The sequence below is a fragment of the Tachysurus fulvidraco genome, chromosome 17 (assembly GCF_022655615.1).
Source record: "Tachysurus fulvidraco isolate hzauxx_2018 chromosome 17, HZAU_PFXX_2.0, whole genome shotgun sequence".
In the NCBI taxonomy this organism is placed as follows: domain Eukaryota; kingdom Metazoa; phylum Chordata; class Actinopteri; order Siluriformes; family Bagridae; genus Tachysurus; species Tachysurus fulvidraco.
In genome coordinates, this window is record NC_062534.1 from 22722198 (window position 1) to 22748274 (window position 26077).

General features: G+C 37.5%; 2 protein-coding genes and 1 long non-coding RNA gene across 3 annotated transcripts in view; 1 reads left to right on the forward strand and 2 right to left on the reverse strand.

Moving 5' to 3' along the window:
- The window catches only part of LOC113635763 (probable polypeptide N-acetylgalactosaminyltransferase 8), a 19332-nt gene extending 18036 nt beyond the window's left edge, over positions 1 to 1296 (reverse strand). The window contains exon 1 of the mRNA XM_047802236.1: positions 1191 to 1296. Within this exon, the coding sequence (XP_047658192.1) occupies positions 1191 to 1284 (94 nt within the window). The 5' untranslated portion in view covers positions 1285 to 1296. The remainder of the gene's footprint in view (positions 1 to 1190) is intronic.
- Positions 1 to 21600, forward strand: part of LOC113635765 — a 23238-nt gene extending 1638 nt beyond the window's left edge. Inside the window, exons 5-8 of the long non-coding RNA XR_007138270.1 lie at positions 1433 to 1500; positions 2766 to 3035; positions 20587 to 20685; positions 20896 to 21600. This is a non-coding gene — a long non-coding RNA (uncharacterized LOC113635765). The remainder of the gene's footprint in view (positions 1 to 1432; positions 1501 to 2765; positions 3036 to 20586; positions 20686 to 20895) is intronic.
- Positions 3526 to 25677, reverse strand: LOC113636000 (probable polypeptide N-acetylgalactosaminyltransferase 8). Its single transcript, XM_047802233.1, has 11 exons — positions 25443 to 25677; positions 23061 to 23319; positions 20494 to 20660; positions 18368 to 18551; positions 17686 to 17883; positions 15419 to 15533; positions 15145 to 15330; positions 8089 to 8226; positions 7896 to 7991; positions 5942 to 6109; positions 3526 to 4668 (listed from the first exon to the last, which is right to left on the reverse strand). Exons 1-11 carry the CDS (start codon positions 25630 to 25632, stop codon positions 4534 to 4536), a joined length of 1836 nt encoding a protein of 611 aa, XP_047658189.1. The 5' UTR covers positions 25633 to 25677; the 3' UTR covers positions 3526 to 4533.
- Positions 25678 to 26077: the final 400 nt, after the last annotated feature.

Sequence of the window (26077 nt, forward strand, 5' to 3'; positions counted from 1 at the left end):
CAACAACTAATTTCAAATAAATAAATGAATGAATGAATGAATGAATAAATAAATAAAAATCATAATAAAAAAAAATCAGAATTAAAATAAACTTTGACCTATTTTCTTATCGCTAATGACAGCTGTCATATCAGCTGATAAGATCTCATAGAAAAATATGGGCTCAAAACTGTCAAGTTAATGAAACCCGCCCCTTAATTCTCTCTGATGCTATTATTAGGTTAGCTTGCTTGAGAACAAACAAAGGCTTAGCATTTAATAACATGCTTAAAACATTTAACATTTGCTGTATGGTAACTTATTTTACTGCATGTAACATTACTTATTTATGTTTCCCAACAAGCAAGCTAACAATTTTTAAAACAACAATGAAGATTATTAGTCATATAGGCCACGATTGACATCAATAGCCACCTGATAATATCAGATACGACAGTTCAGTTTTTGGGTTTATGATATTCCAGAAACTAAAAAGAAAATGTTCTCTGGAACAGAATAGGTTTTACTATAAAAAAGGTATTTTTTTGGTATAATTAGGCAATTTAGGGTAGATTTTTTGGAGATCCTTCTGAGATTTGATGTCCTGCCTACACGACTTTGTAATCAAAAGCATATTTCTTTTGCAGAAAGGTTTTATGTCGGAGCTCAATAAGAATCAGTTGAACCACACTTTCTGTAACGTTTATATTTTGTATGTTCACTTCAATAAAAAAAAAAAAGAGAGACAAAAATGCATTTTAATAAATTTAAAAAAATGAAAATATCAGTCATATGTGCAAATGTATCTAGTATTTCCTGTAATAATATTAAAATAAAAAACAATATAATATAAAATCATTAAATCTAAAATATAATAATTTCTAGAAAGAAGGAAAAATTATAAAAGCAGGCTATATTTTTGTTTTTATGATTAAAACAGTCTGATATATATATATATATACAAACACGTGTGTATATATATATATATATATATATATATATATATATATATATATATATATATATATATATATATATATAATTTAATATATAAATTACACATTTTAATATATATATTATATAATATATTATTTAAAGAAAAATAGTGTTGGTTGTTACATATATATACATATATATATGTAACAACCAACATTATTTTTCTTTAAATAATCATACAGATTTAGCAGCTAATCCATATTTAGGATACTCACATAGTTTTTCAACAGATGGTCTTTTGTCCTGTCCTCTATCCAGTGCGCTGCGTTGGTCTGCATTGTTGTTATATAATTCTGTAAATCTCATCATGTAATTGATTATATAAAGAGTCACGGCAGCACACATGACAATTTTATACCATATCAACTTTATCCTCATCCTTAGAGCCTTGTGAGAACGTTTAGATGCCAAACTGCTGCCTATCACTAATGGGTGTTTCTCCTCTGATTAAATGCAGGTGATTGTATAGCTCACTATTTGAAGACGGTTCACTCTGAAAGTCAAACACTTGATAAAAAAAAAAATGTAAATATGCTTATTTATTTATTTAGATACAGCCTGCTGCCTATTGATACAGTGTTGTAATAATTATGTTGACTTTGTAGAAGCCAACATTCTGTTTTCCTTTTTTTTTTTTTTATTTATTTACCTATTTATTTACTTACTTATTTATTTATTTATTTATTTATTTATTTATTTATACATTTTCAACAACACAAGGTTTCTTTTCTTTTCTTTTTTTCATGTTTCCTATTTAAGCTTAGACAAAAATATATCAAGAGTAAATCCTCCTAGGGCTTTCGAGCCACATGCACCAAATTCGGATATGTTGTAGACGCTGGTCTGAAGTTTGTAGCTATTACTTTTCTAAGCGATCTTGAGTACCGGTACTTCCGGTACTGGATCTCAAATTGGCCTTTTTGTTCCCCATAGACTCCCATTATAAACTTTGGAGGTTTATAACTCGGCAAGCTTTCGAACTATCTACACCAAACTCGACCAGCTCCTTTAGGGTGATACTCTGAACAAAGGTTTAAATTGGTGTACCGACTGGCCTTTCGGTTGTGCTGTAGCCCTGCCCTAAATATATGCAAAATCAAAAAACCTTTTACAACATGGATATGTAACATATCAAAACACTCAGATAAATGAGGGGAACTTCCTCACGTCTATTCTGATGACGTCACGTGATGTCACGTAAAAATAAAAAATTAGCACAACATGGACATGTGACATATCAAAACACTCAGCACAATGAGGGGAACTTCCTCAAGAGTATTTGGATGATGTCACATGCTTGTCTCAACTTACCTCCAAATGTTTTTGCACCCTATCTTTCTGTCCACTTGCCTCCAACAGTGACACTAACCCTAATGTCCACTCCCCTCCAAAAAGCACCATCCTTTGCGAATACTTGCATCATCAAAGCCAACATCAAAGTTTGTTGCAACGAACTTTACAAATCTAGTTTATTCTCTTCTAGTAAGGTAGGATCCTGACCTTTGTGTACTATCTGCTTAACTCAGTTGGATCTAGAGACATCTCATACAATGTTATATTGTATAGCAATTATTGTTGATTCTGTAATATTGCTTAGAGGTGACTGTTGGCTTATTCTAAATAGTTCTCTCAGGTTGGTAATTTAGAGTAGTTTCTGTTTTACTTAAAGTGTAAATTGTAAACACAGGGCTTTAAATATATATTTTCTTTATATAGTAAATTTTTTATACAGTATATATATTTAAAATCCTTGAACATGCTTTTTATAATCTAATATTTCTCTCTTACAGAACAAGATCCAAATCAATCAGCACATTCAGAGACTTTGACCAATAAATATATCAATACTTCACTTGGAGGCTGTGGTGGGACCACATTGAAACCATGAAGATCGTTTTGGACTGCAATTAAATTTCAATAAAAAAATAAAATGACTTCCCTAGTTACACAGTTGCACTTTTTTTGCACCATATAGCCACATGACTCACCATCATTACCTCACCATCTCTTCCAACGAATGCTGTATGCTGACAACAGTGCCACCTGCTGACCACAAATAGGTACTGTTTGTCAAATAAAAATGCGTATAACGGAAAGATTATTCTGCTGGAAATTTTTGTACTTTATTAGTGGAGTAAAATGCTTTCAGTCTTCAGAAGTCCAGAGGCTTTTGACAGTCCATGAGGGGTCTTGTGTCACCCAGATGAGGATGGGTTCCCTTTTGACTCATTAAGGATCACTTTTAAATGTAAATTTTATTATTTCTATCTGGAATTTATAAATTTCCAAAATTTCTATTAAATGAATAAATGACTTCTTCTTCTATATGGAACATTAAATGGTTAAACCACTTGCTTCATATATATGGACCCCCCCCCCCCCCCAAAATGGTTTATAATATAGAATTATATTATAATTCTAGACATCTCTTTATAGAGTAATTTAGGGTTTTCTTCTTCTTCTTCTTCTTCTTCTTCTTCTTCTTATTATTATTATTATTATTATTATTATTATTATTATATATATATTTAGACAAGACAATGCAGCAAATTCAAACACAGTATAAATTTATTTCAAACAAAACGATAAATTATTCATCCAAACAGGACAAAAGAGTGGAGGCCTATTAGTGGATATAAATGACTAATCAGGACACTTGCTTGTTATCATCCACTGGTAAAAGTGTTAAATCTATTTAATAATAGCATTATCAATTTCGGCCTTCCGATAAATATACTATAGATACAATAGGTCAAACAAACCTGTCTTCACTTGCTGAATAATTGTCTTGATGTGTGGGTTAGGCTAGAACTTAATTCATTAAGCTTTTAATGTTGATTTCATTTCCTGAAGATATGAAGATAGATACCTCAAATTATAAAGAGAAAATAAAAATAAAAAAGTATTCTTAAACTCAGAATATTTAATAAAATAAAATCAATAAAAAAGACTATGTAATAAAATATAATATATCAAATAAAATTTGATTCGATTTGATTTGTATGTACTCAGACAATACGAACACAGGAATAACTCCAAACAGGAAAACGATTTTGTAATGGTGTACTGGTGAACAGCCCGCTCTTGATCTATTCACTTTTGGAAGTCACACAATTCCAGTCCACTAGTTGTGTCACCTCGTTCTTGTTTCTCAATAAAGTCGAGCTCATAGAAGTTCAGTTTTTGGATGTGCAGTGATTTGATTGATTGGTTGATTAGACTTTTCTTAGTCACCTTTTTTAGTGCAAGTGAGGAAACTGTTGATATGCCTAATTTGTTTCCACAGTCACTCTGGGATTACATTGCAATCAATAACCTCACTCATTAGCTATTTTTTTTAGCCATACGCATGTTTCAGTTGCCTAGCAACAGTGCACTAATGACTTCTTAGTTTGCATTTCCAGTAGGAAATTTCCATCTCGGCGTGCCCTTGCTTTACATCTACAAGCCAACCGTTACTCCATTACTCTTCACTGAGAAATCTCAGCCATGGTCAACGTTCGATTGGTCTCATTCCCATTGGTTGTTATTTTATCAAAATCGCTGTCATAAGGAAGTTTAAAATTCTTTAAGGACATGTTGTATTTTCCAAGTTTGCGCACTGCACTCCTGAATGATGAGTTGGTACCACGAATCTTCTCCTTGAGCAATCTCAATACATCTGTTGGTTTGTTTGTTTCTTATTGCATGACCCTGTGGGTAAAGATTATATCATTATACATCATTTTAAAACAACAAATATAATAACAGTTTTGATACTTAACTGATTTCCTGGCTTGAAAAGATTCCACAACAGGGTGGTGCGATACTAAATAATTACGCTGATAAAACATAGATAGTCTTGGAGACTCCTTCCATCACTATTACATAACTTACAGAAAACCTTGTCTGCAAACTGTACCAGAATGTACATGTTACTATGGAAACATCTTTGATTTATGTAAAGCTGCTCAGCTGTTAATCAGTGTTGTAATGTAACGGAGTACAAATACTTCGTTACTGTACTTAAGTAGAAATCTGTACTTTACTTCGCTATTTAAATTTATGTCAACTTTCACTTTTACTCCACTACATTTCCTAGATAAAATGTATACTTTTACTCCGTTATATTTCCACTAAGCATCTTCGTTACTCGTTACTACAAAATAAAATCAGAAGAAATGTGTACGACTGCAATAAGGGAGGTTTAGCGAATCACTGCTCCTTGATTGCATTACGCTCCGCACGCTCTACAGAGAAGCACAGACACGCGCAGGCGTTTATCTATAACGTTAATCGGCGGAAAGCCTCAAAGACGGCAACCAAAAGCAGTGAAATGTCACTATTCTTATTGCCAGAGTTGTAGCACAAACAAAATATTAATGCAAACAATCCATTCAATACTAAATAAAAATAACATTTATTGATTTGGTCTTTGTCTTGTGAATATTTATTTTATTAATGACTGCATTCATTGGACACACTGTTTGTAGAGAATGTGCATACACATGAACTGATCTGATTCAAGACCGGCATCATTACATCATGCATAAAATTTTGGTGTCCACTTTTGCTATTTAATAATACCATAACTTTTGGTTTACTATGTAGTCATATAATATTTAATATATAACTCTTCTTGTTTTAAATTCTCACTGAGGGCTAAAACCCCTAAAGATGAAACCCTAGAGCCGCTCCTGCTCTTATGCCTAACGAAAATCACTGAAATTTTACTTTTTACTTTTACTTCAAATACGTAAGTACAGTAAATATCAGAAAATTACTTTTGATACTTAAGTACAGTAAATATCAGATACTTTAAGACTTTTACTTGAGTAATATTCTAAAAGGTGACTTTCACTTCTACCAAAGTCTTTTTCTAGTACGATACTTTTACTCAAGTATTGCTTTCTAGTACTTTATACAACACTGCTGTTAATGAAAATGTATCCACAGCTTCTGATCAATAAGATTTAAGGCTAATTACCTGTTTAAAGTCCCAGAGCATGTGGAATCCTTTCTCCTTGGCCATTTTACAGTCATGCAGTGCAGGTTTGTTTCCCTCACCAGGATCCACGAGGCAGCGATTATTATTGTACTTGTGAGATTTGATACCTCCGATGTAGAGTTCCCCGGTGCTCTTATAGTAACAGAGCTGAATACACAACAAATTCATTAGCACAAGATGAACAGTGATAGTCCAGTGTGGGTACAGGGTTTTATTCCAATTGAGCAAGAGACATAGCTCATAGTCCACCTGTTTAATCAGATGAGCTTGGATTTCGATAGACTCTGCTGTGGCTTCTGCTTGGTGGGAATGAAAACTTGCACCTACACTGACAGACCTTCTCTGGATAAGAATGGACACCAGTTTATAAGGTCCTTTTTAATAGGGTTTATATTAGGCCCTGACACACCATGATGACTTATATATCATGTAATATAGACTTATATTGTTGTTAAGGTGTTGGATTCCTGAAAGGAAGGATGTGAGATCAAATCCCAGCACCACCAAGCTGCCACTGTTGGGCCTTTGAACAAGGTCCTTAACCCTCAGGTGTATAAATGTAATAAATGTGAGTCGCTCTAGATAAGGACATCTGAGATAAAAGCTTTAAATATAAATGCTGAGCTGGAGGATCTCCCCAAGACCATCAAATCCATGCATACACACAATTTTTAAATCAAGCACAAAAGCAATGCATATTTCTAGTTCCTAGTTTGTTAGTATAAAATCCATTCAACATCTATTGACTTATGATCATCTTGTACACCAAGAAATAACAACCAGTTTTAAGTGCTATTAAAATGGTAGCCAGCTAATGGTGGCTCCATGGACAAAACATGGGCCTTGTGTCATTTTGTTCCTAATGTGAATAACAACCCCAGATATCGGAACTACAGAGTCATTGGCTGTCTTCAAACAATGACCAAAACAAGACCCAACTGCTCCAGAGCTACTTAAACATCGACCTTTATGCCAAGTTACAATTTCATTGATTTGTAGAGTGCTTTTAACAATGGACATTGTGTCATAGCAGCTATACAGATGTATATTTATCTCTAACATTTATCACTAATGATCAAGCGTGAGGTGACAGTGCCAAGGAAAAACTCCATGAGAAGATATGATGAAGAAAACTTGAGAGGAACCAGACTCCGAAAGGAACCTCAACCTCATTTGGGTGACACTGGACAGGAAATAATGTCAATGTAAATAATGTCCTTTATTTTATCCATTAGTGGATTTGTGTAACCAAGAGCTCGTGAATAATTAAATGGTAAGCGTCATGTCTGAGTTCATTGCAGACTTAACACCAATTGCGAAGTATTCAAATGTTCACTGATGAATACCCGAGCACAAAGCTGACCGACACAATGCTAGTTCAAGTGAAAGTGACGTGACATGCGGCTAAGTACGGTGACCCATACTTAGAATTTGTTCTCTGCATTTAACCCATCCAAAGTGCACACACACAGCAGTGAACACACACAGACCGTGAACACACACCCGGAGCAGTGGGCAGCCATTTATGCTGCGGCACCCGGGGAGTTCGGTGAGTTGCTCAAGGGCACCTCAGTCGTGGCTGGCCCGAGACTTGAACCCACAACCTTAGGGTTACGAGACAGATTCTCTAACCATTAGGCCACGACTTCCTTCAAAGACGGTGTGATAAGCTCAAAGTGATGAATTCCATTCGTCTGTGTGCACAACCTTAGACATGACATTATTATGACTTTCTAGGGTGGAGCACTTTTTTATCCAGAGGCTACAGGCTACCATCCCGTCACCTGCCCAGTTAATTCAAATGCAGCATATTTCGGAAAACTTGACAAGATCTTTAGTTGACTTTGGTTGACCTTGGCTAGTCCTTTAAAGTTAGCTTGGTGTGTCAAAGCCTTTGAGAGGATTTTTTTCAGTAGCGACAGTAAATACATACCTGAGGGCTATAGAAATGACACTGATAAAGGACAGGAACACTGCCAGGAACAGGACCCTGATCAATGCAGTGTTTTTCCAGGAGGCCACTCTGTATCTGTCAAAGGCACGCAAATTTCAAATTCAAACTGTTGTGTAATTCATTTCTTTATCTTTAACTTTTTTTTCTATAAAAGGAAATCAAGGTTGTTTACCACGCCATAGCCGAGTAGATCATCCAAGGGGTCTAACTCAGGATACACGTTCTCCAGGTACCAGCTAAAGGGTTTACATTTCAACTGGTTTCTCAGCTTCTTTCTTTCAGTCACATCTCCGATATCAATACCATGATCCTGAATGAGAAGAGATTGAAGCACTTTTATATTTCACTCTCAAGGATCACATTAGGGAGTGTGTTGGTAGTGCTGGTGTTCGGGTTAGGACCAGAATCAGACGACTCAGATGGAAAAACCTTTGAGGTTTCAGGTGTGACATCATACTATATGATGTATCTTACAAATATTTAGAAAGAAATAAGAAAAGAGAAAATTACAAATCTGTAGAAGTGTATAGAAAAATGGAAGGCAGCAAACACTTGAACAAATGAAGTACTAACATCTTATCACATATCACATCTTGTGCCTTATCTGACTATTTCATTTTTTTTATTCTGGTTTAAGGTAAATCCGAAATTATTTCTGGTGCTTTCAGAAGTCAAATATGTGTTTGAATCACGATCATGAAAATCATAGAGCTGTCACAATATTTTTTGTCAATCAGGGTTTGGTTCTTAAAAATATCCAATTTTCAACCCCTTCAAAGCCTCATAAAATCCATTATGATGCTTTGCTTTACGTTTGATCAGAAACCTTTGTTTTGTTTTTCAACCCCTGTAACAATCCCGGTACTGACTGTCCTACTTTGTTCACCTGTTCAGTGTCAAAGTCCAGGATTAGTTTACACTGTAAACATATAATGTACAGAAATGTCTTTTCAGCACAACAGCAATTTACAGTAAACAACTGCATATAGGCTGCTATTGTTGCCTTGATTGACAGATGACCACAACTTCACCTTGATGCCTCAAGTCAGTCACGTAAATTTACCCATTTATCAGGGAAACTGATTTACCGATTTATTCATATCTGGAAAATACAATAAAATTGACATTAAACAACCAAATATTTAGAGTAAAGTACTGCAGTATCTTACACACTATAAAAAAATAAGTAAAAAGTGATTCACGGTTGATGCAGGATGCAACTGGGCTGAATTTTAAGGATCTTGCTCAAAGACCCAACAATGCCAACGGTGCCAGGATTTGAACACCACACCTAGCATCTCCCCAACTAGCTAAACTAGCTTGCATTGATTCATTTGACTGATCCTTCCACTGAATTAACTCACACTAATAAGTTGCACTGAACCAGGGTGAGTTGCTTGATGTAGTTTCACTGGCTCAGTGGTTAAACCTTTGAGTTTATATTTATGCCATTTGGCAGATGCCCTTATCCAAAGCATCTTACATTTTATATACCTGAGCAATGGTGGGTTAAGGGTCTTACGCAGGTGCAGAGAGGTGACAGCTTGTTGGACATGGCAAGGCAAGGCAAGGCAAGGCAAGGCAAGTTTATTTGTATAGCACATTTCATACACAGAGGTCATTCAAAGTGCTTTACATAGAAATTAGAAAACAGTTTCTAAAAGAGAAAAAAACTATATGAAAAATAAGAAACACACGATAAAATCATAACAAAAACAAATAACAATTAAGAAAATAAATGTGATTTTAATAAAAACAGTTTAAAATATGTTAAAAAGAATAAAACTGGAGTAAAAGTGATTTGGATAAAAAGTGCAGTCGGTGTGAAGCAGCACAGCACTCATTCAGTAAATGCAGAGTTAAACGGATGTGTTTTTAATCTTGATTTAAAAGTGTCTACTGTTGAAGCACATCTGATCTCTTCTGGAAGCTGATTCCAGCTATAGGTGGACTAACTGACCTGATCCTAATGATCTGAGTAGTCTGCTTGGTTTATATTCAATTAGCATATCTGTAATGTATTTCGGTTCTAAGCCATGAAGTGATTTATAAACCAGTAACAATACTTTAAAATCTATTCTAAATGTAACTGGAAGCCAGTGTAAGGACCTGAGGACTGGAGTGATGTGCTCAGATTTTTTGGTTCTGGTCAGAATTCTGGCAGCAGCGTTCTGTATGAGCTGCAGCTGTCTAATGGTCTTTTTGGGGATCCCAGTAAGGAGTGCACTGCAATAATCCACCCTGCTGGTGATGAAAGCATGAACAAGTTTCTCTAAGTCCTGTCTTGAGACAAAACATCTAATTCTGGCTATATTTCCTTAGATGGTAGTAAGCTGATTTGCTTATCGCTTTCACATGACTACTGAAATTAAGGTCAGACTCTAAAATTACACAGAGTCAAGGTGTGTGTTAACCTTGAGAGTTTCATCTTTATTTCCGAATACAATGACTTTGGTTTTGTCTTTGTTTAACTGGAGGAAGTTTTGACGCATCCAACTGTTAATTTCATCAATGTACTTACATAGAGAGTCAGTGTCAAAGGCAGCACTAAGACCTAGTAGCACCAGCACTGATATTTTACCTGAATCAGAGTTTAAGCGAATATCATTTATTATCTTTATGAGCACTGTCTCTGTGCTATGATGCTGGCGGAAACCAGATTGAAAATTGTCCAGATAGCCAATTGAGTTTAAGAATTTGTTCAGCTGATTGAAAACAACCTTTTCAATGATCTTGCCTATAAAAGGAAGATTTGAGACTGGTCTGTAGTTGCTAAGTATGGTTTTGTCTAGGTTACTCTTTTTTAGGAGAGGCTTAACAACTGCCGTTTTTAGGGACTCTGGAAAAGTGAGGCCGTATTGATTGCCATTCTGATATTACTGATTTTCTCAGAGAAAAAGGTTGCAAACTCATTGCATTTGTTGTCAGAGAGCATTTCACTAGGAACTTGATTTGGGGGATTTGTTAGTGTCTCTACAGTAGCAAAAAGAGTGCGAGTGTTGTTTATGTTGTTGTTTATAATGTTTGAGAAGAAGATCTGTCTAGCTGTGCCTAGTTCTACATTGAAAGCACGAAGACTGTCCTTATAGATGCTATAATGTACTTCAAGTTTTGTTTTCCACCACATATGTTCAGCTTTTCTGCATGTTCTTTTAATTGCTCTGTACCGCTGTTGTGTTTCTTCAAGGTGTTTTACGTCTGCCAGTGATCATCCTGATCTTTACTGGAGCTATACCATCAATAACATCTTTAACTTTTAAGTTAAAATTTTCAAGGAGAACATCAACAGGGTCTGCTGATATGTTTGGCAACATTGATATAGCATTCATAAATACCTCACTGGTGTCTTCATTTATGAACCTTTTTTTAGATCTAGCATCAGTGGCAGGACAGATCAATAAATCAGAGTAAACACAGAAAAGGTCAGATAGCGCTTCATCCTTGATAACAGTGGATGGAATGTTTAGACCCTTGCTGATGAGCAGATCACGAGTGTGTCCCCTATTGTGTGTAGGACCTTGCACGTGCTGGGTCACATCAAAAGTGTTTAAAACATTTAACAGTTCAATTGCAGGATTGTTTTCTGCATTGTCTATATGAATGTTGAAATCTCCAGCAATAACAAGATAATCAAATTCAGAGGAGATTGTTGATAAAAGTTCTGTGAATTCATCAACAAAGGTTGGGGTGTATTTGGGAGGCCTATAAATAATTGTAAACAGCATGCGTGGTGTACCTTTTAGAGCAATACACAAATATTCAAAAGACTGGTAATCACCAAGTAATACTTGCTTGCATTGAAAGGCAATCTTTGAATAAAGCAGCTATTCCTCCACCTCTTCTAACAGCTCTACAGACACTTATAAAAGTAAAGTGGGGTGGGGCTGATTCATTGTGGACTGTAGCGCTGCATGCTGTCATCTAACCAGGTTTCATTTAGAAACATTAAGTCCAGGTTGTTAGTGGTGATAAGATCATTAACTAAAAATGATTTGTTCTTTAATGAACGGATGTTCAGAAGTGCTAATTTAACAGTAACTGGTTTTGGCCCTGTATCCATCTCAGAATGACGTCTTAAAGGCAGTAGATTAGATAGAGTTGTCGTGCTGCTGGAGAGGGCCTTCGTTTTTCTATCACATATCAGGACAGAGATAGGGAAAGCTAAAGGGACATTGGGCTCCCGCTTGTTCTGAAAACATTTCTGATTGTTACTGCTGTCATAGCGCGGACCCAACACATATCAGTTACCAGTGCTGTTTGCAGATGAGAGCTGGTGTGATCCCTGATGTTGAGGCAGAGGTCGGAGTGCCCTCTCAGATGGAGGGGGAGGGCAGGTTGGGCCCGGAGGCTTTGGTGGTTGTGGAGCCCGCCGTTTCTTGGTTGGTATTTGGGGATTCGCAGCAATAGAGTGGGAAAGCTTAGTTCCAGCAGATACCAGTTTCTCCATTTTCTCTGAAAAGCACAGAAGTGGTGATGTTGAAGAGAGGGAGAGAGAGTGTGATGACATCAGCTGTGATTCTGGTGTTCCTGGAGGCTTGGATGTGCTATCTTGTTTTTCCTGGTTGTTATCCACAGAAACGTCCTTGGGTGTTGATTCACCATCCAGCTGCAGTGAGTTCTGTGGGCAGGGCTCAGCCTGAGCTGTGTCTGTGAACAGTAATTGTTGTGGCTGCGGAGTTTTATCCTTGTCAACTGAATGTCCATCCAGGTGTTGGTATGAAATCCTGTGGTAATTTACTGTAGGCCATTCAGGAGTGGACTGGCACACTCAGCTGATGAATGATGAAGGAAGAAAAAGATATTGTCTTTAAACAACCTAGCACCTAGTTTGTTTGGGTGGATACCATCTCTGTTAAAAAGTTGCCTTTGACTCCAGAAGATATTAAAATTGTCAATGTAATTCAGTCCTCTCATGGTGCAGGTTTTTTGCAGCCATGAATTTAAACTTAGTAGAACAACAAATAAATAAAGGACCAAGTAAAACAAATTTGTTCCTCTGGCTGGGAGAGGTCTACTGATGAATGCTTGAACTTTCAGTCTTGCAAGTGTTTAAAAAAGTTCATTGAAATCCCTCTTGAGGAGCTCAGACTGCTCTTTCCAAATATCATTCTTTCCCACATGTATGACAATCCGACTGAGAGACTTATGTTTCATCAGAATGTTGCAAAGTTCCTTGTTAACATCAGAAACCGTTGCCCGAGGAAAACAGTATGTACGGGTAGCCTTGCTTCCAATGTTTCTGATAATAGAGTCACCCACTATCAGCGTGCTTGGCTTGGCTGCTGTCTGAGTGGAGTGCCGCTGCCTGTATGATATTGAGCGTCTGTTAGCTCCGTTAGCTACTGGCTGATGAGATCTGTGTCCATTTACATTTGGGGATTCTTCGCCCAAACTCACTAGTGCTTCATATCTATTTTCAAGCCGCACGGGGGGTGGGGGAATACCAATATTAGCTACTCGAGTTGGACCCATATCTGGGGTAGATGATGCTAATGCAGCACCTTTGTTTCTCGCACCCTGTTTATGCCATCGGTTTGTGTCCTCAATTACTTTAAGTTTCTCTGAGCTCACTATTTCCCCTTTTCCACCGAGGCAGTTCGAGTGCTGGTTCAGAGCCAGAGCCTAATTTAGAACCAGTACTTTCTGTTTCGACCGCCAAAGCACTGGCTCCGAACCAGGAAAAGTGGTTCTTAAGTAGCACCAAAACGTTTCTGGTCTAGACTTAAGAAGACTTGCATCAGGAGCTGGGGGCGGGGCTACTGTTAGCGCATTTGATAATGTACCTTAAGTATACTAATGTTTAATACACTTTTACTTTACCGCGATATGATACATTATCAGCACACATGATAGTAGGTAGCTACATGCTAAGGCTAAATTTTTTTCTGTGTTAACGCTAAAATAATGTAATGTACTTTATCGATTACAACCTCCGTTTATACAGATTACATGGAGCTGCACATACACGTTTTATTCGCCGCGTTTGGATGCCAATGTAGGTTCGCAAAGCCATGAGCATTAACAATAAAGCAACATCCGCCATTGTTGATGTATTTGTGTTTGCCGCTGCTGCACTAACATTGCTGGGACACGTGACACGTATACAGTGACGTCACACTTAGCGCTGTGATGGCTCTCTAGCCGGTGGAAAGGCAAACCGGTTCTTAGAAGGTTTGCCAGTGGAACCAACTTTGAACCAGCACTAGTGCTAGCTCTGAACCAGCACCCGGTTCTTTCCGGTGGAAAAGAGGCATATGACCTGTTTAGAAGCATTAGGTTCACAGGACTCACCAGCTTTATGTTGAGAGGGACCACGATGAAGCTCTGATGTATGTTCTGGCAGGGTCAGCAGCACCACAAGTAACTTTGTTTCGAGAACTGCAATCTTTTGTAGAAGTCTGTGGCAGTTTGAGCAGCAGGTGGATTGAGATCCAAAAGAAGGCATTTTCTCTTCTGTTTGAGTGTGGGCAGCTGTGTTGTCCTGATTTAGGATTGTAAACTGCCGGCAATAGCAGACTGGTAGGCCGCTATGACAAATTCCCCAATTTGTTGAATATTCCAAATGTCAATATAGTTCCAGGAATTTGTAGTTTTAGTGTGAGTGCCCAATTGTTTAGTTAGAGCACTGTGCTGAACTGCTGGTAGTTAAATCAAAAGATAAAAGTGAAAAAGCAAAAGCGCAAAGCACAGAGCGCAAGTAAAAGCGTCCGAACAGTAGCGAACAGTAGCGAAGCTCACTACCTTCCAATCAGTTGTCCAACCCCTTAACCACTAAGCTACATAAACCCAAGACTGCTATATTACCGTAGATGAGCAAGAAGTATCCTTCATCAATTCTTAGATACTTTGATTTAAAAAAGCAACAATCAAACAAGCAAATGTTCTGGATTATGTGTTGTTTTATAATATGTAAGATATTACAGTACTTTACTGGTAACCCTGTTGTCAGTATATTACTGTAAAATATACAGCTGGTTTTTTTTTTAAGCCTTGGTTTCCTGCTCCTGTTTTTGACTTCTCGTCATGAATTATCCCTCACATTTTGGCAGTCATTTTCTGATTCTCTCTAACAAAGCTATAGCTGAGTTCATGCCCTCTCATATATCTTTCATTCACTAATGACACCTTTAACACCAAAGCCGCACTTGAGAAAAGAATTCAACTCGATACATTCCCAACATAATGTTTTTTTCAGCAACCAAATAGACCGAGTAGATACTCAACCAACCTTCAGAGGAATATTCCAGCTTATAATAACGTTTCTTTTATATTCATCCATCCAGATTTCAGCCACCCTGAGTGCGTTCCTTCGCATGGGCTCACCCAGATCTCTTGCGTAAGGCTTGTGTGCTCTCTCTATATGAGCAATCTTTGAGCAAGGGATGATTTCGATGCTTCCTCCACACAGCCAAACCTTGTTTATAAAACAAAAAAAAGACAGAACAATACTTTAAGTATGTTTCAATGGCTACAGTAGCAAACCTTTACTACTTACAACTTACTCGTATTCCGAGCTCGACGTTCTCGCCTCCGTAGATTTCCATTCCTTCATCCAATCCTCCGATTTCTCCCAAGAAGTTTCGATCAACCACAAGGATTCCCATGATAGAAGGACTCCTGCCAATAGGAAACATGTACACACAGCATCTGAGTGACATCTGCCTCTCATCAGACTCTCCACTGGTGTCCCGCAGGGCTCAGTACTTGGTCCTCTTCTTTTCTCCCTGTATACTCACTCTCTTGGTGAAGTTATTTCCTCACATGGGTTCTCTTACCACTGCTATGCTGATGACACACAACTTATTTCCCACTCTTATTTCCCACTCTTTCCCACTCTCAGATGCCACAGCTTCTGATCAGATCTCAGCATGTCTGGCAGAAATTTCATCATGGATGAATGCTCATCAGTTAAAGCTCAATCCTAGCAAAACTGAACTGCAGTTCATCCCAGGTGATTCATCCCCAGCTCATGATCTTGCTATATCCTTTCACAACGATCTGATCTCCCCTTCAGTCACAGCTCATAACCTTGGTGTAACCATGGACAATCAACTGTCCTTTTCCTCTCATGTTGCTAATGTGACTCACTCATGTCGGTTTCTTCTCTACAACATTAGAAGAATTTGGTCATTTTTGTCCACACAGACTGCTCAGGTACTTGTTCAGTCTCTTGTCATTTCTAGACTGGATTACTGCAATGCACTGCTGGCAGGTCTACCTATGAACGCAATCCGTCCTCTGCAAATGATCCAAAATGCATCTGCCCGGCTTGTTTTCAAGCTGCCAAAGTTCTCGCATACCACCCCGCTGCTGCGATCCCTCCACTGGCTTCCGGTAGCTGCACGCATCAGATTCAAAACACTGATGCTGGCCTACAAAGCCAAAAATGGACCAGCTCCCTCTTACCTCAAAGCCCTCATCATGCCTCGCACTGCACCCCGCAACCTCCCATCTACAGCACTGCTCGACTGGTTCCACCATCTCTCAGGGTAAGAGGCAAGTATACTACAAGACTCTTCTCTGTTCTGGCACCAAGGTGGTGGAATGAACTTACCCTAGAGCAGGAGGTGTCAAACTCAAATTCACAGTGGGCCAAAATATAAAACTGAGATAAAGTCACAGGCAAAACTGAATATTTATTGAGAAATTAATTGCAATTAACTGATATGAAATGTTCAACCTTTTTCATATGGAAACAAACTTTAGTTTTGCTTAAACACAGGATTTGGAACAACCAGAGCTTGATATTACAAACACATAAGAAATTAAATTTGAAATAAAAGATACATCAGTAGTGTTCATTTAGCAAACTTTGACCATACACTTTTTGACAGTCTCCCTCATTAAAGGGCAGATTTTGCAATCTATGCTGCCACAATAACGCTAGACTTTACAGCAGCTTCACTTTTTGATTTTGCTTTCATGAACATAGTCTGCCGGGAAACCAGACTTTTTTTTCATCTCCTCCGCCTTCTGGAGCTTCTGCTTTACGTCCAGGTCCTTATTCTTCTCATAATGTTTCGTTTCATAGTGTCTTCTTATGTTATATTCTTTTGTTACAGACATGTTAGCTCCGTTAGCACACAAGACAAACAGGTCTGTCCTTTATATTCATGAACAGATAATCTGCCTCCCACCTGTCTTGAAAGCTCCTATTGTCCATCTTTCGTTTGTCCATTTTTGTGGAGGGTGGAATTAACTTGCCCGATGTGACTGTAACATGGTTGTTAACGACTGTCAACAGAGAATGAGGGGCGCTTGCTGTTCGTGACTACGCGTCAATACAGTGGCAAGGCATTCTGGGATGCCAAATGCTGTAAATGTAAATGTAAATTTGTAGTATTAGCGGAGCATGCGGCTAGCCAGCTGTAATGCACATTTGATATGATCTCGCGGGCCAAATATAATTACACCGCGGGCCAAATTCGGCCCGTGGGCCAGAGTTTGACACCCCTGCCCTAGAGGTCCGGACAGCTGAGTCATTGGCTATTTTCAAGCGGAGGCTTGAAGACCTACTTATTCAGGAAAGACTTCAAATAGCACTTTTTCCTTATCTATTGCATTAAAAAAAACACAACAACAACAATTTTTGGCCTTTGGGAAAAAAGTTAACAAATAAAATATTGTAATCATTGGCAAATTGCTGCGGTGTAAGAGGAATAAAACCACATGATGGTGTGCTGTTATAAGAAAATAATCCCCAACTTCACTTGTTCATTATTGTCCTATATTATTGCAATTTGTATGGAATGAAATAGGTGTCACTCACTTCCCAGGGGCAGACGGATCATTAAGGGAATACCAGTCTGGCCTGAAGGACTCGTACATGCACCACATCTGCCAGTCGAAGGCATGAGCGGATGGAGAGTACAAAGTCACTTCAAGCGTGTCGAATTCCACCCGGTCAAACACCGGAGACAGCAACACCGTTCGATCTGCTTTGATTCTGGCCAGCAGCGGTTCTGCCCTGAAACAGAAGGGAACTTAAATGAATCAATTTACTTCCTTCGTGACCTTTTATACTACAATTATATAGTAGATTGATTGTTCTAAATAAAACATGACTCTGTATGTTTATTATTACACAGGGAGTGACAACCGAGCCCTGATATGATATTTACGAAATATATTTAAGGCAAATACATCACAAATACATTACATCACTCAGTTCACAGAGAGAAAAGTGTTTTCATTCAAAATTGTGAATAAAAATATGGCATGTTGCACTTTAATATAATCTCTGGCATGTGGTAAAAGAGGAATAAAACACTTCAGGACATAGTGTTAAAGGAAAACAATCAACCTCAAGGGGCAAGACAGTGCAACTGCTTCATAGCTCATGTCATATCTGATTATTTTCCCATAACCTTACAGCCTCAAGTGGTTTAAAAAGTGGTTTAATCCATGGTGATGAAAATAATTATTCAGAGGAATTCGTGTAAAGTTTTTACCATTGCTTATGCACCTCAATGTGGGCATCCAGAATGGCCACTACGTCGCCGACGGCTGCTTTCCATCCTGAAATACGAGCTTGTGCCAGACCTAGTCTCTGTTTATGGCTCACTTTCTTAAGTAATCCAGGCCTTTGTTGATGAACCTGGTCAATAAATTTGCTGAGATTTTCCTTCAGATCATCTACAAGGATTTTAAAAACAGACAGCACCCTGTCAAGATCATTAGGACTCGTTAGTACAATGCTATTCCGCTTGCAATTCGAAATCACAGTGAAGCCAGCGACTACTTCTCAAACAATCTCCCCCGTTTACTTGGATTTACTGGATTTCCATGAGTCTATGAAAGTATGTATGTCTAATAGTATTGACTATGTATGAGCATATTGCACATTTGCACATTCTCACACTTGCATATTTTCATTTGTATGTAAATTGTTTCATAATTTCACCTGTATGTAAATTGTTTCTGCAATTTATGGAGCACTCTCCCAAGATTTTCACTCACCAAGGCACATGTGCTGTGGTGATGTGACAATAAAAGTGACTTGACTTGACTTGACTTGATCAGTGTTGAAACTGTTGTGAATTTAACACACTTTGAAAAAAAGACATTTGGGTATGAAAAGTGTACTGAGATATAAAATATCTCCAACACATGATATCTAGAGTGTTTATATTTACACCTGAGACAGAACATTACAGCAACTTATAACTTTGTAACTGCACTGTCTTTTGTCATGCACTGTCTTGTTTGTCTTGTAATGCACTGTTTGCATCAGGTTGCACAGTTGCACTTTATGTGGCTAAGACTACTTACTAAGTCCTTAGCCCTGTCTTTGTTTTATGTAGCACCCTGATCCTGGAGAAACACTGTCTCATTTCACTGTGTACTGCTACAGCTATATATGGTTAAAATGACAATAAAAGCTTCTTGACTTGACTTGACTTGACTTGACTTCATTACAGCAAACAGTTCAAGTTTGCATCCCTGAATTCACATAATCGAATTTGTTTCTTTAACATCAGACGACTGATCACAGATTATAGTGACTGAAAATATGGCAGTTTCATTTTGTCCTAATTAAAGTAAAAGAGATTTCAACTGTTTATTTTCACAAGCGGTGAGCCGTCAGAGTTCAGGCTCAGCAGAAATTAAGCAGCTACATTTCCAGCATTTAACATTTTGCCCTTATCCATAGCGACTTCCATTTTTATTTCATTCTTTATACAACTGAGCAATTAAGGGGTTAAGGGCTTTGCTCAGGAGCCCAGCAGTGGCAGCCTGGTGGACATGTGATTCAAACTCACAACCTTCTGAATGGCAGTCCGACATCTTAACGCCTAGGCTACAACATCCCCACCACAGGAAATGTTAAAGATATTTTAGCTTTTCACAGAGCTGATGAAGAGTATAAACGTAAGTAAAAATTGGGATTTTTTTTATACACTGTATGTTTTACATTTTGTGAATTGTTTCTTTGCTATAAGGTAAAAAGCTGGGTGAACATCCTTTAAGTGCCATTGCATCGATCAGATTTGTGCCTGGGTCTTCAACAGTGAACATTTGAAGGCTTCAACAGGAAGGAATTAGTGTTAAGTCTGTAATGACCTCAGAAATGACGCTGACCTGTTAGTTCCTATGGAGCTCTTGGTTGCTAAATTCCACTGGACTATACAGTAAACTGTTATAGAAAGGAGATTATTTACATTGACATCATTCCCTGTCCGTTGTCACCCAAACGAGGATGAGGTTCACTTCTGAGAGTCTGGTTTCTCTCAAGGTTTCTTCCTCATATCATCTCAGAGAGTTTTTCCTCACCACCGTCACCTCAGGCTTGTTCGTTATAAATAAATGTTGGAGATAGATAGTAACTTCATTTAAAACTTTACAATTTGTCTATGTTTATACACTTCTTACAAATAAATTGAATAGAAAATTGAATTGTATTGGATTCCATATTTTTTACCAGGGGTTGTAAATGTAAGAAACGCTGACACCTAAACTTGACCAAAGAGAGAAAACTAAAGCGACGAGGACGAGGATGTTATTATTAAAGTGATAAGGAACATTTGTATTAATGCTAATAATGAATTTTTTTGCACGCCACTGTTCGTGCACAAACCGTTAGTGCTGTAATCGTCCACCAGTATGATTTCCTTGAGCAGGTGAGCAGGTGTTCTCTCAATAATGCTGTGTATGGCTCTCTTGATAACAGAAAGTGCCTCATTCAAGTAGATGAGAACCACGCTGAGGGACGGGAGCTGCTCCGGATACACCTTTGTCGAACACCTATCAGAAATGTGATGGTTAGCAGGTTTGTTGAGTTTTTAATTCATTCAATCAGCATTTAATTGTTAAGTGTTAAAATTGGACCCTACAAATCTCCAACGCAACTGTACACTGTAAGACAGAGTGAAATGCTTGTTCAATTATCTGTCACATAAGAATAAAATAGAATGAAAAGAAAAGAATTTTCTTTCTAATTCTAATGAACTAATTAGAAAACTGTATGTTTTTGGGGCAGGTGAGAGGAAACAGGAGAACCCAGAGGAACCCCATACAGACAACAGGAGAAACTCCAGAGACTGTATCCCGAGCTCAGGATGGGACATGATCCTACTCCGGTCCTGTAAGGCAGCAACACTGTACCACTCTGTACTGTTCCACTAAACACTCTTACACTCTTTTAATTGCACAAATGTAGAATAAAGTGGATCTTTTAGTTAAGAACCATTTACTGAATTTTTTTTTATAGAATGAAAAATGCTTGTCTGTGGCATCAGAGCGAATACTCTGATTTGGTTCTTCATGACACCTTTACGTTTATGGCATTTGGCAGACATCCTTATCCAGAGCGACTTACACTTTATCTAATTTTTTTATACAACTGAGAGTTAAGGGCCTTGCTCAGGGGCCCCAAAAGTGGCAGCTTGGTAGGGATTCAAACTGGCAACCTTCCCACTTTCGCATGGTGATCCAACACCGTAACCACAAGGCTACCGCATCTCCCAAAGCGTATCAGAATGTACAACATTTACAGCATTTGACAGACGTTCTTATCCAGAGCGACCTACATTTTTATCTCATTTCATTCAGTTGAGGATTGAGGACCTTAAACACTAAGCTCCCACATCCACCTTTATTTTTAAGAGCGTATGCTTAACTCAGGTCAGTGCATTTCAGACTATAGTAAATTGGCCCTAGATACAAACATGTGTGTGTGTGTGTGTGTGTGTGTGTGTGTGTGTGTGTGTGTGTGTGTGTGTGTGTGTGTGTGTGTGTGTGTGTGTGTGTGTGTGTGTGTGTGTGTGGTTCCTTTGACTGGCATGAATTCTCCCACCTTGCACCCAAGTTTGAAGTTCTCACCGAAAATTAATGAATGAAATACACGTCCATTTTGTCCTTTTGCACGTGTGCCATTTCTTGTGCTTACCCTTACTTTTTAGGGCACGCTTCATGTTAATTAGATTTAAATCAAATCAAATCAAATTTTATTTGTCACATACACATACATACAGGGTACGATATGCAGTGAAATGCTTTATGCAACTGTCCGGTATAAGAATAAAAAATATTTTTAAAAAAGTATAAAAAAGCAAAAAATAAAATTAGAATAAAATAATAAGAAAGTATAAACTATATAAAAATATGAAATATACGGAGAATATGAAGAAATAATGTATATACATATACATAAATATACATATATACTGGATATAAATGTGTATGGTTTTTAAAGATTGTCTTTAAAGGTGCAGTATGGTGTGTAAATAGTGTATAAAGTGGCACTGTGCTATGCAAGTCCAGAGTTAAAATGTCCTTAGAATGTCCAGGTGAAGTATGGTGTGTAAATAGTGTATGGAGTGTGTAAAGTGTATAAAGTGGCACTTGAAGGAGGTTGTGTTAAGCAGTTCTAATGGAATGACCTTGGACTAGCTCTGCAGACAGACACACACAGGGTGACAATAAAAAACGAAAGCATTTAAATAAATTACTTAAAACCTATAATGTGCTATTCTTATATTTTCATTTATAAGTATAAAAGATTTGTTCATCGCACCGCTCTTCAGAATCTCAGTCTAATATTTTCAGCTCTAAATATCACGCCTGTACATTTAGAACATCTACAGACTCCTCCCACTGCTCATTAATATGCATTAGTTAGCCCATGTAATTAAAATTCACAGTATGACACAGTATGGAGTGAAATGCAAATAATAAATTGTTAATAAAAATAGTTACTAGAAAAATAAAAATAGAATTATCTATACAAGCAAAAGGAAAACATATATTCGAAAATATAAAAAAAATGTCTGAATATGGATTGGTGGCAGTACATTAGTACATAAAGCGCATATGTGTGCAGATTGTGTGCATTTGAAAATTATAAAAAATAAATCAGTTAAGTAGCTTGCTGTAACTTGTATCAGTAAATCAGCTCTATATTATACTATATATGTATATATTTGTATATTTTTATGAACTCTTTGTCTCTGGCATCATGGAACTTCAGTATTCTGGTAAAAAGGGTTAAGTTGGCTTCTTTCTGGTATTTAATGTTGTTAATATAAATTAAGAACACATTCTTTGGTCCTAAAGATATATAATATAACGAGTTCATGTCACAAGCTGTGTAGCTACCAGTGTAATGTGGCAAAAATATAAATATAAGCATGATGGATGATTCACCTGGAGTCTCGGGTGTCTGGTAGCGTCCTGTTCAGAGGAAGCCTGTCACTGAGAAACACATTGTAGCCATAAAGCTGAAATAAGTGCTCGGCTTGCCTCTGTTCCTCCTCGGATAGATCCTCACCCCACTTGCTGAACAGCTCAGAGTTTGGGAACAACTTCTTGAACACTCGCTTCTTCTTTTTCTTCTCCTCCTCCACTCCCAGATGCTTTTCCCCTGATTGCGAGCTTTTCTGAATTCCCAGCTCCAACGATTTAGCTGAGGAAAACAGCACAGGAAGCTTTGCTTAATTGTAGCTTTACCAAGAAAATGAGTAAAATCAGTCTAAAAGATGTTGTACTGATATAACCAACCCCAGTCTCCCCTAAACATCACAGAACATCTTGCTCACACCTACAATGCTTTTTAAAGAGTTCTTGGTTTCCAAGAAATAAGGGTTCCATACATTCTCTACAATATTCTATAATACACCATTTAAAACAATTCAATAACATTTTATTTGTATAGCAGTTTTAACAATGTACATCATCTCAAATCAGCTTTACAGAATATAAGAGATATAGCACAAAAGGTTCAAGATTAATATTAGACTTATATTTAAATGTGTTTGTATTTATCCCTAACGAACAAACCTAAGGTGACTGTAGTGAGGAAGAACTTCCTTAGATGGAAGAGGAAGAAACCTTGAGAGGAACCTGACAAGGTCACTCTGAAAGTATAACCCTGTTGCCTAAAGCTGGAACGTGGCATATGAATTTAAACAAAGGTTCCATTATAAAATTACCATTAAGTCCTTCCATTATGTCCTTATTCCATTAGTATCATGTAGATACTAGTTCAAATGAAATTTTGTATTTTGTTTTTTCTGTGCTAATAATAATTCTGTGCTAATAATAATTCAACCCTGTTACTCACTGAAGGGTAGAGCACAGCTATTTTAAACAGGAAAAAAAATTGTTGTATGAGATGAGGTCACATTTCTGAAAAATGAATGTTTTTGTAGATCATCTTTTTTTTCTCCCCCAAAAAATTATTTATAACAGAACTGATTTTCTTAACCCTGTTGGTGGTGCTATTGTGCTTTTTTGTTTTGTTTTGTTTTAACCAAGTCATTTAATAAACATAATTTTTTTCTGATGTGGGTCCCAAAAATAAAACTTCGGCTTGATGGTTTTTAAAGATAGGAGGGGTTTAGCCTTCTTTATTTACACCAGCAACTCCTGCACAGAGGGACTGATCATTTTGAGAAGCGGCACAGGACAGGAACCTGCACAGGAACCATGTCAGAGGGAAAGCAGTCATCTAAGGAGATCTCAGAGCTTAGGATGGACATGTTGTTATGTGAGGGAATCAACTTAATTTAATTAAATTAGCAGAAAATTAGCAGACACCCTTATCCAGAGTGACTTTTTAGTTCAACTTATGCAACTGAGGGTTAAGGGCCTTGCTCAGGGGCACATTAGTGGCAGCTTGGGGGACCTGGGATTTGAACTCATGACCTTCCGATTATTAGTCCAACACCTTAACCACTAGTCTACCACATCCCACAAATACCTAAAGCTAAACAGTAGATTACATTTTACAGTAGATACATTTTCTCTTAAATCTCAATGGCACACTTACAGATTACATTTTTTCAGTGTGATCATCCTCATGATTTGATTAAGTTGTTGGACAGTTAGGTGCAGTATCGAAATGGTCATATATCTGATCTATTCATTTTGTAATCAGATTTCAAAATATCTGCAATGTTTCTGCTGCAAATTTTTTTTATACAACTTTACTTTGTGATATATATATATATGTAATATACATGCAAAAGAGAATTATACATAGACAATAACTAATGAAATGAGAAGTCAAATTCACTGTTTAAATCACTTTCCATGAATCACTATAATAATAATGTGCCTAATGTGTCGTAGTGATCAAACTAACAGGTGCAATTCTAATGTCTCAATCACAGCAATGTGACCTTCTGAGTCCAAGTATAAAGTACAAGCTTTTATGTAACTCGGAGATATCATGAATGAGTCTGTTTACGACTTCAATTCGTCTCCGAAAAAAACACATTATTTTTTATTTTTGTTGGTGAAGCAGTACTGAAGATTACAACACGGTAATCTGAACCTGAGAGCACGTGCGACATACTGAACGACAGGTCGGATACATGGCACACCTGGCGCACACCAACGTACCTGGCACACACTTATGTACCAGCTGGCACACTTATGTACCTGGCACAGGTACATTAAATACAGTTACAAGAAGAAAATAAACTTACTAATAATGACATGTATTCAATACTTGATTATGCACGTAATTATTCAACAACCCTCACTAAATATCCATGCGGTTACATTTCTAATGTACAAACTCACCGATTCGATCAATCTGCCGCTCGATTCCGTCCAGTTTGTCCAGGATGGTGTGTTCAGCTTCTCTCCCCAGACTGGGGAAAAGGTTTGAAGACGGATTTCTGAGGAAGATGACAAAATAATCCAGCGCGTAAATCAGGAGCGCAGAAGTGCCCAAAAGGCACGCTGCCTTCGTGACAACTCGACTCCTCATCCTTTGGGTTTTTTTTTTTTTTTTTGAAGGTGTGTCTAGAAGTACATCGTTTCAGCTCAGAGCTTCAACAGCTTAAGGGAGTGGTTTCAAGGAGAAAAGGAAACACAGGACGATTCAGCAGGCTAATGATGCATGGAAAGAAAGAAAGAAAGAAAGAAAGAAAGAAAGAAAGAAAGAAAGAAAGAAAGAAAGAAAGAACCTTCAACTAATTTTTGAAAATGTTAATGTTCAATCTCATGTTTGCATCGCGACAAATAAAATAAGTTCTTAAAATAAGTACAAACTGGACTTGTGTGAACTTTGTGCCTATTGTTATCCAATACACTCGGAGTACTTTGGATGGAAACCTCGAGAGAAGTTTCTTTTTCTATCCAAGGAGTCTTAAAAATCATAAATACATCTGACCCCAATATTATGGAGGAAATATTTCACTTAAAGAATTTAC

Excerpts from the sequence above, each read along its gene's own strand:
- LOC113636000 (XM_047802233.1), bottom strand. The coding sequence starts at position 25,632 with ATGAGGAGTCGAGTTGTCACGAAGGCAGCGTGCCTTTTGGGCACTTCT. Across the intron at positions 17,884-18,367 it reads ATTGAGGTGCATAAGCAATG|GGCAGAACCGCTGCTGGCCA; the intron begins GTAAAAACTTTA and ends CTTCTGTTTCAG. Across the intron at positions 15,534-17,685 it reads GATCCGTCTGCCCCTGGGAA|GAGTCCTTCTATCATGGGAA; the intron begins GTGAGTGACACC and ends TCCTATTGGCAG.